The 15,647-nt window shown below is 43.9% G+C and overlaps 2 protein-coding genes across 2 annotated transcripts in view; both read left to right on the top strand.

The window, feature by feature from the left end:
- ZNF385C (zinc finger protein 385C) overlaps window positions 1–15,647 on the top strand; it is a 110,432-nt gene that overhangs the window by 52,055 nt on the left and 42,730 nt on the right. The gene's annotated exons all lie outside the window — the stretch shown is intronic.
- Window positions 6,402–10,986, top strand: C5H17orf113 (chromosome 5 C17orf113 homolog). The gene is made up of 2 exons (XM_066627366.1): window positions 6,402–6,924; window positions 9,452–10,986. Exons 1-2 carry the CDS (start codon window positions 6,402–6,404, stop codon window positions 10,984–10,986), a joined length of 2,058 nt encoding a protein of 685 aa, XP_066483463.1.

Raw genomic sequence — 15,647 nt, forward strand, 5'->3', positions numbered from 1 at the left:
GTGATGTCATGACTGGAAGTAACATCATCAAGCAGGAAAATTTTTACAATCCTAGGCTGCAACCCTACCCACGCTTACCCAGGAGTAAGTCCCATTGACTCTCATTGTTAAAAGCATATGCATAGTAGCCTGTTAAAAGTACAGATCTTTAGCATTTCCCCAAATGCTGTCACAGACTATGGTGGCATCAAGTCTAATATATTTAATAAAATATTGAAATGAATGGGGACCCACCTGAAATTGCCTCGCGACCCACCTAGTGGGTCCCGACCCACAGTTTGAGAAACACTGGTCTAGCATATATAACATGCAAGCATAACTGGGATGTTATCTGGGCACCAGGTCCATCAAGAGATCTAGGAACTTGAAGTTGGTGTGTTGTTGTCACACTGTTATAATGTCTTCCTTTGAACCCCATCACTGCTGCTCATTCTGTGTGAACTTCAGCCAGTGGTGCAGACAAACTAGGGAGCTGTGTGGCTGGTGCTGAATGAACAGGCACATTTTGTTCAGGTTCATCCTTCACCTAACGAAGGAACTTGGTGATCTATTTCTGCAACGTTAAAGTTCTAAACAGATTCCCATTTGCCATATATTCAGGTGTGGGTGGACTGAATTTTGTATTTTGTATTCTATGAGATTGTAAACTCCCTTCAAGAATAAACAGCATCTGCAGGGGGCCCATATCCAGATCAGGGTCATAGCAGGAGCAGAGGATCCCCCCACCAGTGCAGTCTTGGTTTCTAAAGGCAGCAGAAATCTGACTGCTGTTTGTGTAGGAAAAATCAGGCCTGTCACCATTAATAATGAACTTAATGTAGCATGTAGTTTGGTCCTAAATTGCACTTAAATGGTGTGTGATTGTGTTCTGTTTGTTTTTGTGAAGTGTTGATAAACATGAACAAATCCAAGGAAAGTGAGGAAAAATGTGAGGCTAGTGCAGGTATGTCATCTTTAATGATCAGCCAGCAAACATTCAAAGGGACCAAATGTTATCTATATAATAGAAAAGCACTGGAGGTATGTGATATCACTCAAAGACAGCAAGCATTGTTACTTTCCTGGCTGCCACTGCAAATCCCTGTTCTCCCCCCCCCCCCCAATCCAAGGTTGGTTTTCCTGGTGGTGGTGGAGGGAAGCTCCCTCATCCCAATTTTAGCCTCAATCCCATTTGTTTACAATAATTTATATTCTGCCTTTCTACATAAACTGTAGTCAAGGCAGCTACAATTGACAGCATCTTCCAAATCCTTGCCGCCGCCTCCTCGAGACTCTCCCATGCTCCCAAAATTGTCTGCTTTCCGCTAGTGGCCACTGCAGCAGCTGGTGAATACTGGAAAAAAAAGAATCAGAGAGCTCACGGTGGGAAAAAATGGCTGCTTCCTTAGCCTGATAGAGGGGTGTGTGAAGGAGAGAGAGGGGATTCGCCTGCTTCCTTCTCAAATCTTCTAGTATCTTTTTGGCAGGGGGGAAAAAAACAGGGAGAGTGGAGGTGGCAGTGAGCTGAGGAAGAAGACTATACTCCCTTGCAGGCTTTACAGACCTGCTGCACTGGAAATCAACTTCTGCTGGAAGAGGGGGATTGATGAATCGCATTTGTGTGTGTGTGTGTGTGTGTGTGTGTGTGTGTGTGTGTGTGAAGCTCCTTCTCCCCCCTTTTCCCTGCTTATTAATTAAAAACAATCAGTGAAGTTTTCCAATGGCAGCTTTGCAAAAATGGTATGTATCCCTCATATAGGAGGTGTGTTGGGGAAGAAGGTGGGGTGGAAGCAGTTTGCTGTTCCTTTTAAGAAGCAGCAAGGTCTTGCAGGTGGGAGGCCAGGGTGTTGCACGTCTCCCCTCCCCTGAAAACACATGTCAAAAATCACATATCGGGGGCAGGGAAAGGTAATATTTGTTTCTTTTTCTAATGCTTTTATCTGGCACAATGGGCAGTATGTAGAAAGTTTTTTTTATCTGAGATGTTGACTGATACTTATCAAGGAGGGGATATTCTTTACAGTTCTTTACAGTCCTGTTTAAAAATACTGGAGAAGGGGCACTGAAGCTGAAAGCCAAATTACATGTTATCTGGAGATGTTTTCTCCAGTCTGTTTTTGTGTGGAAGGCAGGCTGAGGGTGGGGGGGTGGGGGAAGAACTGTGAATTGAATTGAAAAGCAACTGTGAGTTGAAAGCAACTATGGGAGAGGTTGACTGAACGATGAGCCACAGCTGACCCACTTGTAGCAGTAGTGCTGGAGTATGAGTGTTGAACCCATTTTTGGTGTGCCATCATGCAGTGAGCCAGTTGCTTTTCAACTTGAAGAATAAAATCTAGGACAGGGGTGTCAAGCATAAGGCCTGGGGGCTGGATGTGGCCTGTTGAAGCTTTATATTTGGCTCTCAGTGTCTCAGCTGCTGAGCAGTACTAAAGAGTTACTGCTGAAAGGGCAGCCCACATGAAAATTGGGCTGTCCCATACCTTGAAATATGATAAAGATTTGTGTATTTTCTCTTCTATCATTTGCAGCTAATGAGTTCCTAAGTAAGAAAAAGTACTTATTTTTTGTTATGACCGGTTTAATGACATCACTTCCTGTCTAATAACATCACTTCCAGCCCTCAGGAGGCATCATGAATGCTATTCGGCCCCCTGTATGAAATGAGTTGGACACCCCTGATCTAGGTGCTCCCCCAGGAGGTGATAAAACAGCTGTGGGGGGAGAGGCAATTGAGATCACACAAAAAATTGTGTGAAAAGTTAAGCAAATACTTTTCACACAGAATGGTTGTACGATGTGAATTTCTTCCCCTCAACTATCACTTTGTGTGTGTGTGTGTGTGTGTGTGTGTGTGTGAGAGAGAGAGAGAGAGAGAGAGAAGAGACAATTCAGTCACTGATCTTCCAGTGTTACTTACCTGTAGTTTGAATTGAGTTACCACTTCGAAGAAGCTATTAGTTATATGCAATACATAGAATGTTTAACATAATTTCGCAGAGATTATCACCTCATCCCCTCTGTTAACCTTCTTTTGCATCAGTTTATAGTCTACCTTCCTTGCTTTTTAGCTGGGAAGGGAATTTGAATGTGCTCTTTTCTTTTCCTTTGACCCATTGCAGTAGGGAAGAAACACTGGAAAGGTTCAGCTCTAGGAGCTTCCTTCCACTGGTTCTTGTTTCTCAAGGAATTTTGATGCAGTTTTCACATGGATTCTCCCAGCTCAAAAAGGATCATCCAGAGTATATCAGGACCTTTTCCCAAACACATCTAGAAGTTCATATTCAGCACCCAAGAAAATCTTTGTGTAAATGTATGCAAAAGTGCACATAGTTTGCTTCTGTTATTATTGATATCAATTTTGTGTGTGACTCTTATTCTCAAGTGTTGATTGGTTTGGATTGTATGCCACTTCAAGTGCCAGGTCTAGCAGCAAATCTGGCTAAAGACATGTCTTAAACACAGATTTTGCTAGGCCTGGATTTCTAGCGACCACAAATTCTGTGTGCCCATGCTGTCTAAGCCAGAGCATTGCCCTTGTATTTTGATACTATTGTTGCAGCTTTGAGGCTTTAAAGCAGAGGTCTCCAAACCCCAGCCCAGGGCGAGATGCAGCCCGCGGCAAGCCTCTGTCTGGGCTGCGGCAAGCCTTTGAACCCCTGCAAGCCTCTGGCCTGTGGCCTGGTCAACCGAATGTGACCAGAGCTGTGCTCCAGTTGCATCCAGAGGGTTTTCTGAGGGCCAGGGAGGCCATGCACCTCCACTCAGAATGCCTTCTAAAGGCCTAAAAGCATTGCTTCCTGGTTTTCCTGAAAAACCAGAAGTGACGTTTTTGGGTTGTCTGAAGGCCTTAGGCTCTCTGAGAGCCCAATCCTGTGGTCCACGCCGTGCCTCCGCGGCGCGGACCACAGTCACAAATGTGCCGTAAGGCACATTTGCGGGGCTTACCGCCGGGCTCCCACCAGAGGTGGCTCGGCTCCAGCCGGCGCTGAACCACCGCCCGGTGGGTGCCCGCGTTCCACAGCTTGGCGGTGCCTGCGACTACCAGGCTGTGGAATGGGGAATGGGGGCGTTCCCTGGGGCATGGGGGAGGCGTTCCAGGGAGGGGGGAGGCTTGGTCGTGGGCGTTCCTGGGGGCAGGGGAGAGGTGGGTCTGCGGAGCCGAGCTCCACAGAATCCAGGGCACTCGGGTAGGGCTGCTCGCCCTACGCAAGCGCCTTCACTTTAGCGACGACCAAACAGTCGCCTCAAAAGTGAGTAGTCCCATTGCGGGACTGCTTCCCTTACTCGGGGGAAGGGGACGAACATCCCCTTCTCCTGAGGAGCCTCCCACGGTAGCGCCGGAGGCTCTGGATCTGGTGGGAGCCCTTTGTGGAGCCACCAGGTCCTGCAGCTCCAGGCAACTTAGGATTGGGCTGTGAGGCTTTCTAATGTATAAATTTTATCTTTAAAATTTATTTATTTTTCTGACCCTTGACACAATGCCAGATGTTTGATGTGGCCCTCTGGCCTAAAAGTTTAGAGATCCCTGCTTTAAAGCAAAGGAAATTCTTGGGATACTGAATACTGCTCCTGGTGCCAAATTCTGCACTTGCACTCTCTAGACCTGCATTATTGGTTTAGGAAGACAACCTCTTGTCCTGCCAAAATGATGCAGTCATCACATGTTTCTGAGCACAAGAAGGCCTAAGAAGAGAATAGTCACATCATGGCTGACCTTAAACCAAGTGTCCCTGCTGTCAGGCTTGAGGTCATCACATCGCTACATTACATGACAGCAAGCCCTGGTTTTTCACTGAGTGCTCTCACAACTACTCTTAGCTCCCTGATAAATGTACCTGGTGCAACACAAGTGTGAGTGCAACCAAGAAGTTTTCGCAAACACATTAATTCCTGTTTTTGCGAAGACCTGTTGGTGGTACTGAACACATTTTATAATACATACAGGCATGTGCTTCAAATCTCTTCAGTAGATACCACTAAACATCATAACATATGACTGGTCCTTGGAATCTCTCAAACATTAATCTTCCACAATATACTTCAGTCATTTTGATTTTCCTCCATGTTGTCTGCTAGGCTGAAGCAAAGATTGCTTCTGGGTATGTTTCCAATACTATTTTCCTTCCTGCTGAATAACATCCTGTGTATTTATGAGAAGGGGGGCTTGAGACTTGCTTAAAGCTGCAGAATTACCACTTGGGAGGGGAACCAATAAAAAGGAATGGATATCTTCTCCTTTGGATTCTGTCTCCTGCTTTTACTTTCCTTTTGGGTCAGTTAATTTTTTCTTCTTCAGTATAAATGTTTCATTTGTCATTAGTGTTCCCTGAAATATGTTAATATTACCTCATCTCTTAAGAGAAGCTTTACAAGAGCTGAGCTGCTGTCTTGAACAATGGCTACTTTCTAAACTCACCTCAATAGGGTTAGTGAAGATGGACAGGTTTTGCCTCTTTGCTCAAAGATGCCTCTTCGACACACATGGTTGACTTGAAGATCGCTTCTGCTTTTGAACACACAGTTATATAAAGCATCTTGGAGTTCTAGATTTGAAACGCAGGTTTTAGAAGCATGCTGTCCCTGAAAAAAATGTTTAAATAAATTGTATGTTAGGTTTGGTGAGTTTAATTGGAGAGAGGTTGTCTTGAGTAGGAACTAGGTCTAGAGAGGCATTACAGGGCACTTCCAGGCACCAGCTTTCTTGGCAACAGTAGCCTCACAACAGGAAGTGGTGATTCATATTAGCGCATGGAAAGGATTTAGCTGTGGTCATTTTTCGTGTGCACCTGTTGTATGACTGCACACGCATGCACACAAAAGTGCTATCCTGACCAGAGGAAGGTGGTGGATGAGGCTGCTTTCCTGATGCAACTGATCAGATATTGGCAGGTATGATGCACCCCCTTGATTGCATTGCACAGCTCTTGTTCATTTCAAGGGAGTTTGCACAGAAGTGTTTCTGGTGGGTTTCTGCCTGTGGTGTTTCATGCCTCCCCCTGGCAAGGAGTCTGATTTTGCATGTTTTAGGGATCACAGAGCATCAAGCCTGCCGGATCATAGACACCAAGAATATGGGTGATTACAATCATGGCTTAAATGGAGAGGAACATCTCAACAGAGATTTACATACTGTTTGTAAAAAGCCTCAACTGTGGGGAAGTCTTTCGTTTGTTTATATGGCATGGTTAATGTCTCTGCTGCCTTTGCCCATTCAGACAAACTGCTAGCTAACCAGGCCAAGCAATATCTGATAGCTTCCTAATCCCTTTCCCCCTTGTCTCTTTCATCTCCAGTCAACCAGGGAAGTGGTAAATAGACCTTCCTTTCTAAATTAAATATAAAAAGCCTGCTTCTCCTGCAAGGGAAAAAAAAATCAGTTCCTCCTCGTAGCATTTGGTTCCCTAGACTGGGAGCAAGCTATGGTGCCACCTGGGAAGAAGCCGGCTGGGGAAACGTCCAATTCAAATAAGAAGTGCAAGCGGTATTTCAATGAACACTGGAAGAAGGAGTTCATTTGGCTGGAGTTTGACTATGAACAGAAACTCATGTTCTGTATCGAATGCCGCCAGGCCCTTGTGAGAAACAAGCACGGCAAAGCGGAGAATGCCTTTACCGTGGGCACAGATAACTTTCAGCGCCATGCCCTCCTGCGCCACGTCACTTCGGGGGCTCACAGGCAGGCCCTGGCAGTCAACCAAGAGCAGCTGGCTTTGGAGGCACAGATGCAAAACCACCAGGACCTGGGCTCGGTGCTCAAGGTGGAAATCAACCCCATCAAGATAGCTGTCCTCACCACCGTCTACTGGATGGCCAAGGAGGAGGTTCCCAATGAGAAATGCTCCTCCTTGCTCGAGATGCAGAAGTTCAACCTCTGCCAAGCACTGCTGACCTCTGAACACAGCAGGTATTACAATACCAGCAACGTCTGGGCAATGCAGGTTTGTATCTGTTGACACGCCCTGATATTTTTGCTGCCTCACCTACTCTTTATGCTAGAGAACCCACATAGTGTGATCAGAATAAAATATGCTACAAAGTGTTGAGTGTGCACAAATTGCTTTTGCATAACTTATTCTGCATCAGTTTATTTGGGTTTTTAAAGAAGGATTCAAACTATGTCATGTTTATCATGCAACAGTGTAGTGTGTGTCTTACTTTTATGTGTGGGTAGCAGCCACATAGGGCCACAGCACAGAGAAAGAGAATGGTTAACACTTTACCTCTGCATATTTTTCCCATGCCAAATTGAGCAAACCCCCCCCCCCCCCGCAGTTGTTTCACTTGGCACCTTAAGACTTAAATAGTCACTTTGATGGTTAAATTGCACTTTGCATCACATAAGTAAAATTAGGATCCATGATACACAATCACATGCTAATAAGACTTGTAATTTTAGGTCCAATTTAGGGCTTTAAAGAGGGAATGATGGCAGAAATAATGCTTAAGAATTTATATGTTTTATTAAATGCCTCACTGATTGATTTTCTGAATGGTGGCCTAGAAATCTTATAAGTAAATAAAATAGCACTTTGGAATGTTCAAAGGACTTTGCATGTGGTGTTTCAAAGACCCTACAACAATCCTGAAAAGTAGGCTAGTACTATCCCCATATTCAGAGCTTAGCTGCTACCATTACTAACTTTCCCGTAGTAGAAGGGAATGGGAAGATGCAGACTTGAATGGTCAGAGAAATAAGGAATTGCAGTTGGGCTAAAACAAAAGTTGAAAAAAGAGACAGACCATAAAATCTCAAGACCTGTCCACATTACACATCTAAAACCACTTTCAGATCTGTTTGTTATGGTTCCTAAACAAGGCGTTCTGGAAACTGCATTACACTGAAGGAAGATGGGGTCTCCAACTGCAGCATGCTCATAAGATTGCAGTTCCCAGTGGATATATTATTTTCAGTGTAGATTGTAGGTTGGTATGGGCTTTTTAAAGTTTAACTTGTAGTCAACACACATACTAATTATTGAACTTTACGGATGAATGAACACACCCTTCTCTTCCCAGATGCTTTTAATAGGAAATTACTGAATGTAAGAGAATTTAAAACCAAGATCTTTTTTTCCCTTTCTGTCTTTTCAATGACAAACCTGTGGTATGTGGAGCCCTTTAATGAGAAAAAGCATCCTAGATTAGCACAATAAACAATTCTGTTATAGAGGCTTCTTCTTTAAAACAAATTCTCTCCCCCCTTCTCAGCTGGTCCATGAACAAGCCAAAGCTGCGAGCGCACGGGAAGAAGAAGAAAAAGAAAAAAATTATTTAACTTTACCAGTGTTTCATGCCTGTTAAAAATCAAATTAATTTGTTTGCCCCATCTTGGGTGCTTGCCAGTTGGTTTGCATAAATAACAGTCTCTGTTTTATGGCAGATAAACACGCTAATTAGATTTCTCACTCCCCAGTGGATCTTGGAGAATTTGCTTAAAAGAAAAAAGAAAACAAGGTGGAGGTTTGTGATTTAAAATATTTTAACAAAATGGAATTCAAGGCACCCAGGCTTCATAGCGGTGCTGCCTGGAAGGAACTGATGGAATTACATCAGTGATCAAAAACAGTGAGACTTTGGTATGCAAATCAAGGCAAATTCATGCAAAATGGGACCATCCTACTTCTGTGTTGTGGTCAGATACAGAAGGCAGGCGTTTCTTCTGAAGGCCACCACCCTATATTTTGTTTTGTGTGGTACACAGGGGTATTCTGGCTCTGAAATATAGATCAGAACACCTGGGGAAGGGGAGAGGCCTGCTACTATAATGAAGCTCATACAAACAGAAAAGGCTCCAGGGGTACAACTTGAAATTTCTGGATTCCTGTTCTAAAAATTTCCACCTATACTGCAACAATGCAAAGAGAATGAATAGATTTCCATAGTCTTTTTATGCTGCACGTTTAGGTGTTTTGTTTGTTTTTGTTTTCTGATGGGGAAGAATTTGGATAATTCTGTTTCACAGCAGTGTACGTGTGTTCTGGCTCAACCCAGGTTTTAGATCATACAGAGTGTTGATCATTTACAAGCAGGGCAGGTTATTTACAAGCAGAAGGAGAAATGGACAGAATTGGGAGATCCTTTCTTCAGTTGAACAAACATTGCCCACATTTTTTTCCAGGCTAAAAACATGTATCCTTTGACCCAACAGATGTGATCCGCTTGCAAAAACACCAATCCAGTTTTTGCAGAAGAATGTTTTTAATACGTATATAAAAATTATAGTTATGCCAAGTTCCTGGTTTCCATCTCCACTAGTATAACCATAAAAGCCAAAGGTTACTTGGCTGGCAGTCCTAATTCTTGTCCCCCAAGCAAAGGGAAAGGAGGTCATGTGACCTTATGGCACAGTTTAAGATAATCAAGAAAAATGCAGATCAATGCTTGCTCTTAAAATTCATATATATGTATATTTTTTTTCTCCTGCTTCATTCTTCCAAACTTTGGTCCTCAACTCATTAACACCAGGCAGCCATTGCCAAAGTGCTACACAGTGAGGACAAGATCAAGCTGAAGGCCTCACCTTTCATTGGACTGGTGGTAGATGAGACGTTGGATGTGCTGGATCAAAGGAGCCTGATAATATTTAGCACTACCATCTCCCCTCATGAGGGTCAAACTTCCATCATGTTCCTGGGCACCATTCAGCTTTCGGACAGAGAAGACTACACAGCAGCAGACAAAACAGTCAAGTTGATGTGCTCTTTTGGTGTGCCAACAATGAAGGTTGCATGGCTGAACTCTGGGGGATCCTCCCTGATGACCCACAAACTCAGTGGTATAGGAACCAAGTTGAAATCCATCTGCCCTCTGCTCTCTGAGATGCATTGCCTCTCCCACCACTGGAGTAGTCTACTGCCGGAGACTAAGGGAATTTTTGACATACAGTATGTGCAGAAGTACGAGGCTGTGATGGATGCTGTCTACAGGTTCTCTGTTAACTTTGCAGCAGGAAACAGTGACCTCCAACAGTTGCAGAGTGTCTTTGAATTTTGTGAAATTGACATGCAAAGACCCAAGGTCATTAACTGGAGCTCTATTTTACCAGCAGTGAAGGCTGTTGATTCCTCCTGGCCAGCTTTGCTGCTTCAGCTGAAGAATGAGTCGGAAAGATCTCCATTATTCCTTGGCCTTTATGAAGAGCTCAAGAAATTCCATTTTCTTGCCTTCACCAAAGTACTTCTGGATACCCTACCCACTTTCCAGAAACTAAACAGATTCTTCCAGTTGGAGGACTTTGATCTCTCCATCTTGAAGCCCATAGTCTCTGCCACCATCATCAATCTTCAAAGCCAGAAGGCTTCCAATGGTCCAAACTTCCAAATGTTCCTTAATGAACTTGGTGAGCACCCTTGTGAGGATGAGGATAAGCAGAGCAGGTTCTGGTACAAGGGGGTAGAATTGACTGACTGTTGCAAGATACACCTGACTAACTTTGAGCATGTCAAGAAGAGTTACTTAGAACATATCCAGTGCAATCTACAGGACAGATTCGCTAGTAGCTCTTTGGAAGTAATCAACTCTTTCTCTGTTATCTTTAACCCCAAGTGCTATCCGCAGTCTTTAGATGAGATTGGAAGCTATGGTGTGGATGAGTTGAACTTCCTTTTGCAGGCTTATTCCTGTGTCGTGATAAGTGAGCGGGCACAGAATGACTTTCCTCTCTTCAAACGGATAGTATTTAGCCTTAATCAGCTCTCCTACAAAGATCTTTGTGCTAAGCTGGTCTATGGAAGTTCCGAGATGCACGAATTGTTCCCAGACTTTGCTATTCTGGCTTCCATTGTTCTGGTGATGCCTTTTGGCTCTGTCCATAAAAAAATCAGCAGAGGAAGGGAACTCCTGAAGCAGGGCCAGCTTGGCTACTCAAAAGAAGACCAAGGCCTGTCTAGTGTCATGAAAATTGCCATTGATGGACCGTCTCTGAATGAGTTTGATTTTACCTTAGCTGTTGAATATTATGAAAACATGAAAGAAACAGAGTTTATGACAGTGCAGACCAAATAAAGTTTAGAGAGGAGTGTTAAAAGCATCACTTGAATCAAACCACAGTGTTTCTGGAAAGAATGTGCAAATGTTACATTTTCTTGAGGTTACCTGGCTAATTTGGGAGAAGGGGAGAGTGCCTTACATTCTAAGCAGAGTATTTAGTACAAGGTTCTCTTTTTGTTATCCTTTCACCAAACCATTTATATTGTCATTAACCACACTCACTGTTGGTGCAACTCTTGATCATTTTGTTTCGCTTAGCCAGTTGGCTGAAAATAAAGAGTTGCACCTCAGTTCTCTTAAGTCACTGTTCTTGTGCAGTTTACAGAACTCGTTCTTGCAGGTGAACAAAACTGGCAGATGACTCTATTATGTTCAGGCCAAGATGTCAGTTTCCCAATCAGCAACATTCTGGAAAAGGGTCAGGACTTTGTATGGCAGTGGGGAGGAATGAGAGCTAGAATGTCTTTATCTGTATGCAAAGGGCTAGAAATCACTGTTGATCTATGTGGTGCTAGAAAAGAGTCTTCGTCTATAGAATTGTGGTCTTCTAGCCTACATTAACTGTGTGTCCTCCAGTGATGGGAATTCTGGTGATGAGCCAAATCTGCCTTCCCAATTCCACCTACAGGTGCTCCCAGTGCCCCTTTAGTTTGGCCACGTCCTACTTTAGCAGAAACTGTCACACGCTTTTCTAAAGAGGAAGCTGCTGCTAAATTGATGTTGGGGAGAGGGGGAAGAACCCCATCACTTCCCATTCTAGGTTTGCTTGCCTGGGGAAGAGACAAAGACTTCTTATCCTTTGTGGGGGGGGGGCGCGGAGGAAGAAAAGTACTTACCATTGTTTACACATAGGAGCATTCCTTGCATTTTTGGATGTGGCCCTTTGATTAGATAGAACATCATGTGCACCCCCTTTCAGGGCTGGTGGGTCACAGACATGCATGCATATAGGGTTCAAGACCACTTAAATCTATGTTTGAATGATGAGTTGCTCAAACTGTGGACCCAGCAACTTCATAGAATAATGTGTGTCGCTCTAATGGCCCGTTGTGTAAATCAATCCCTTGCAGAATTGTCATATCATTGACAGTGCAACAGAGAGCAGGCCCATCACTCCTTTTTCTGGCAAGCTGCTGCAGGGGTATAAAGAGCGAGATGCCTGGGTCCCCCTGCTGGAGTTCTTGATTCAAGAAATCTGAAACTTTACACCAGTACCCAAATCACTCATTTCCTCTCCCTAAAATATTCCTTAGCAAGGTTCACACAGTCAACTTACTTTTAAATGCCTCATCAGAATTCCTCCCTCCTACACTGCCCATGCAGCAAACAGTGATTTGGATCCCAGGAGCTTCTTGGGCATGCTCAGTAGAACCAGATTGTGACACGGCATGAGGAACTGCCATTCAAAAGGAAGATGTCAAAGTTTCTGCTGGTCTTGCTCAAGCCATTGAGTGTACTAAGACTGTACTGCAATCCTGTATGCACTTACCTGGGAGTAGATTCCTTTGCACTTAATGAAGCTAACTTCTGGGTGATGCATAGGATTGTGCTGTGACTCACTGGATCCAAGTCAATGATTGCATTCCTTTCTCACTAATGTTAACAAGGATTTTAATAATCAGTGGGGAGGAGCTGGATTGTGGGCAATATATTGGTCTTAACTCCCACCTGAAAATAATGGAAAGTTATTATTTTAATATTAAATTGAAAATACAGATAGCTGTTTCATATCAACTTGCTCACTTGAACAGCAACATAAACAGTTGTCTCTGAAAATTCTTCATACGTTGCTGACTCAGTTTTGCACAGAAAAATTCATAATCCAAAAATGCACAATCCACAGGTAAGTTAATGCCTGTTAGGGGCAATGAGGCCAAGGTCAACTAGCTACTTTCAGGATTCTTTATTGGGCTAGAGATCATAAATAAAAGAAGGAAGGGACTAATGGGGATATGTTGTAGGTTCTCCAACCAGTGGTGTCACTAGGTTTGCGTCACCCAGTGCGGAAGGCCAGTGTGTCATCCCATGATGGACCTCCTCCCATGCAGTGTGCAGGGCAATGACTGGGGTGGTGGGCATGGTGATGTACCATTGCCCCACCCCGCTGGTTTTTTGGCTATACCTTTTGATAGAACACAGATATTTCAATGTGCTTTTTTAAATTGCATTCTGCTGTAAATTCATCGAATGGTATATAACATGATGTTATTATTCCTACAAATTGCTATTTTAGCAATTTTGGTCACTAGTGTGCGTCACCCCCCCCCATGCACATCACCCAGTGTGGCCTGCACCCCCCTAGCAACGCCACTGTCTCCAACAGCCAGCAACTTGGAGAAGCACAAGATCTACCCCAAATCTGCACAAAAGTCTCCTGAACTGCATCTTGGGCTTTTCCAAGTTGCTGTTCAGGAGACTTTTGTGCAGATTTCAGCCAGCCTCTTAAGAGTGTGAGACAATTCCTCTGTGTGCATGTGTCTGTACACGAATACACACACACCTGGCTACTTAGACAAAGGAAGCAAAATACTGGAAATACAGAGTCTGTAAGTTACCTCTGCCTCTCCTAAGATGTAGAATCCAATCCTATGTGTACATAGAATTGCAGCCTTAGAAGACTAAATCTTAAACTTGCAGTCATTCAAGTAATTACCTGCGTTTTCCTCCAGAAAATTAAGCAAATAGTGAAACACTTTGTTGTATGTGTGTTTGTAATGTATATAACTATATGATATCAGACTCTGTTGAATTTTTGTAGCATCTTAAATTAGCTACAGATTTTTAACCTCTTTTGTAATTATAGAATTACTGTATTATAAATGGTCTCCAACAGGAGCAGAAACTATTGTTTCATTATTTGTCTTTTTTTCTTTTCATTCTTTTTACAGTTCCTTTGCTATAACTTGAGAGCCTTTCATTCAAGGGTGGGATTTTAGGAGGGTAGTACTTTCAGGGCTATATCCTATCCAAACTTCCAGCACTGATGTAGCTGTACCAATGGGGCATGCACTGCATCCTGCTGTGGGGAGTCAGTCATGGAGCCTCCTCAAGGTATGAAAATGTTTGTTCTCTTATCTCGGGGCTGCATTGATGCTTCCCCAGCACTGAAAAGTTGGATAGGATTGGGCCCTCAATGTTTAAAGAATAGACTGAGGCTGTCTTTCTGTCACCAGGATTTGGTAGCCACAAATCTGGCAGGTGACTGGTGTGATTGAGTATATTGATTACAGTGTGTGTATTGGTTACAGTGTGGTCTTATGAAGACATGGTGTCAGCGCAGAGTTGAGCAACACACCTACCTTGTTTCCTGCTTGATTTGGAATTTCCATGCAACACACTGAAAGTGGCAAAAGCACAAAGTTGTCTGCATGCAAGTGCATGGCAAGCCATCTGCTTTCAGTTGTGAGCTGTTTTTTTGTTTGGGGGGGTGCAGTGGTGGTGGTAATTGAACTAGAATGCCCTTTGCTGCAACTGAAGGTCTTATACTGAGATTTTACATAAGAACAGCCCCACTGGATTAGGCCATAGGCCCATCTAGTCCAGCTTCCTGTATCTCACAGCAGCTCCACCAAATGTTTCAGGAAGTACACCTGATAACAAGAGACCTGCATCCTGGTGCCCTCCCCTGCATTTGACATAGCCCATTTCTAAAATCAGGAGGTTGCACATACACATCATGGACTCTGTAATGGATTTTTCCTCCAGAAACTTGTCCAATCCCCTTTTAAAGGCATCCAGACCAGATGCCGTCACCACATTCTGTGGCAAGGAGTTCCACAGACCAACCACATGCTGAGTAAAGAAATGTTTTCTTTTGTCTGTCCTAACTCTCCCAACACTCAATTTTAGTGGATATCCCCTGGTTCTGGTGTTATGTGAGAGTGTAAAGAGCATCTCCCTATCCACTTTATCCTTCCTATGCATAATTTTGTATGTCTCGATCATGTTCCCCCTCGGGCATCTCTTTTCTAGGCTGAAGAGGCCCAAATGCCATAGCCTTTCCTCATAAGGAAGGTGCCACAGCCCAGCAATCATCTTAGTTGCCCTCTTTTGCACCTTTTCCATTTCCACTGTGTCCTTTTTGAGATGCGGCGACCAGAACTGGACACAATACTCCAGGTGTGGCCTTACCATCGATTTGTACAACAGCATTATAATATTAGCTGTTTTGTTCTCAATACCTTTTCTAATGATCCCAAGCATAGAATTGGCCTTCTTCACTGCCGCCGCACATTGGGTCGACACTTTCATCGATTTGTCCTCCACCACCCCAAGATCTCTCTCCTGATCTGTCACAGACAGCTCAGAACCCATTAGCCCAGGGGTGCTCACACTTTTTTGGCTTGAGAGCTACTTTGAAACCCAGCAAGGCCCAGAGATCTACCAGAGTTTTTTTACAATGTTCGCGCCATCATAACATATAACATTTATGTGTACAATGTATGTTGGTGTACCTTGAGCCCCACTGAGTATAACAGGACTTACTCCTGAGTAGACATGCCTAGGATTAGGCTGTGAGGCTGCAATCCTAGCCACACTTACCTGGGAGTAAGCCCCATTGAGTACAATGGGCCTTACACCTGAGTAGACATGCCTAGGATCGGGATCGGGCTGCAGTCCACCCTTCCCTGGGAGCAGCGGCTGCAGCGGGGAGCTGAGAGCCACGGCCAGGCGAG

Source organism: Tiliqua scincoides, chromosome 5, assembly GCF_035046505.1.
Source record: "Tiliqua scincoides isolate rTilSci1 chromosome 5, rTilSci1.hap2, whole genome shotgun sequence".
In the NCBI taxonomy this organism is placed as follows: Eukaryota; Metazoa; Chordata; class Lepidosauria; order Squamata; family Scincidae; genus Tiliqua; species Tiliqua scincoides.

Coding starts and splice junctions, on each gene's coding strand:
- C5H17orf113 (XM_066627366.1), top strand. CDS start 6,402: ATGGTGCCACCTGGGAAGAAGCCGGCTGGGGAAACGTCCAATTCAAAT. Junction 6,925..9,451: donor CGTCTGGGCAATGCAGGTTT/GTATCTGTTGAC, acceptor AACACCAGGCAG/CCATTGCCAAAGTGCTACAC.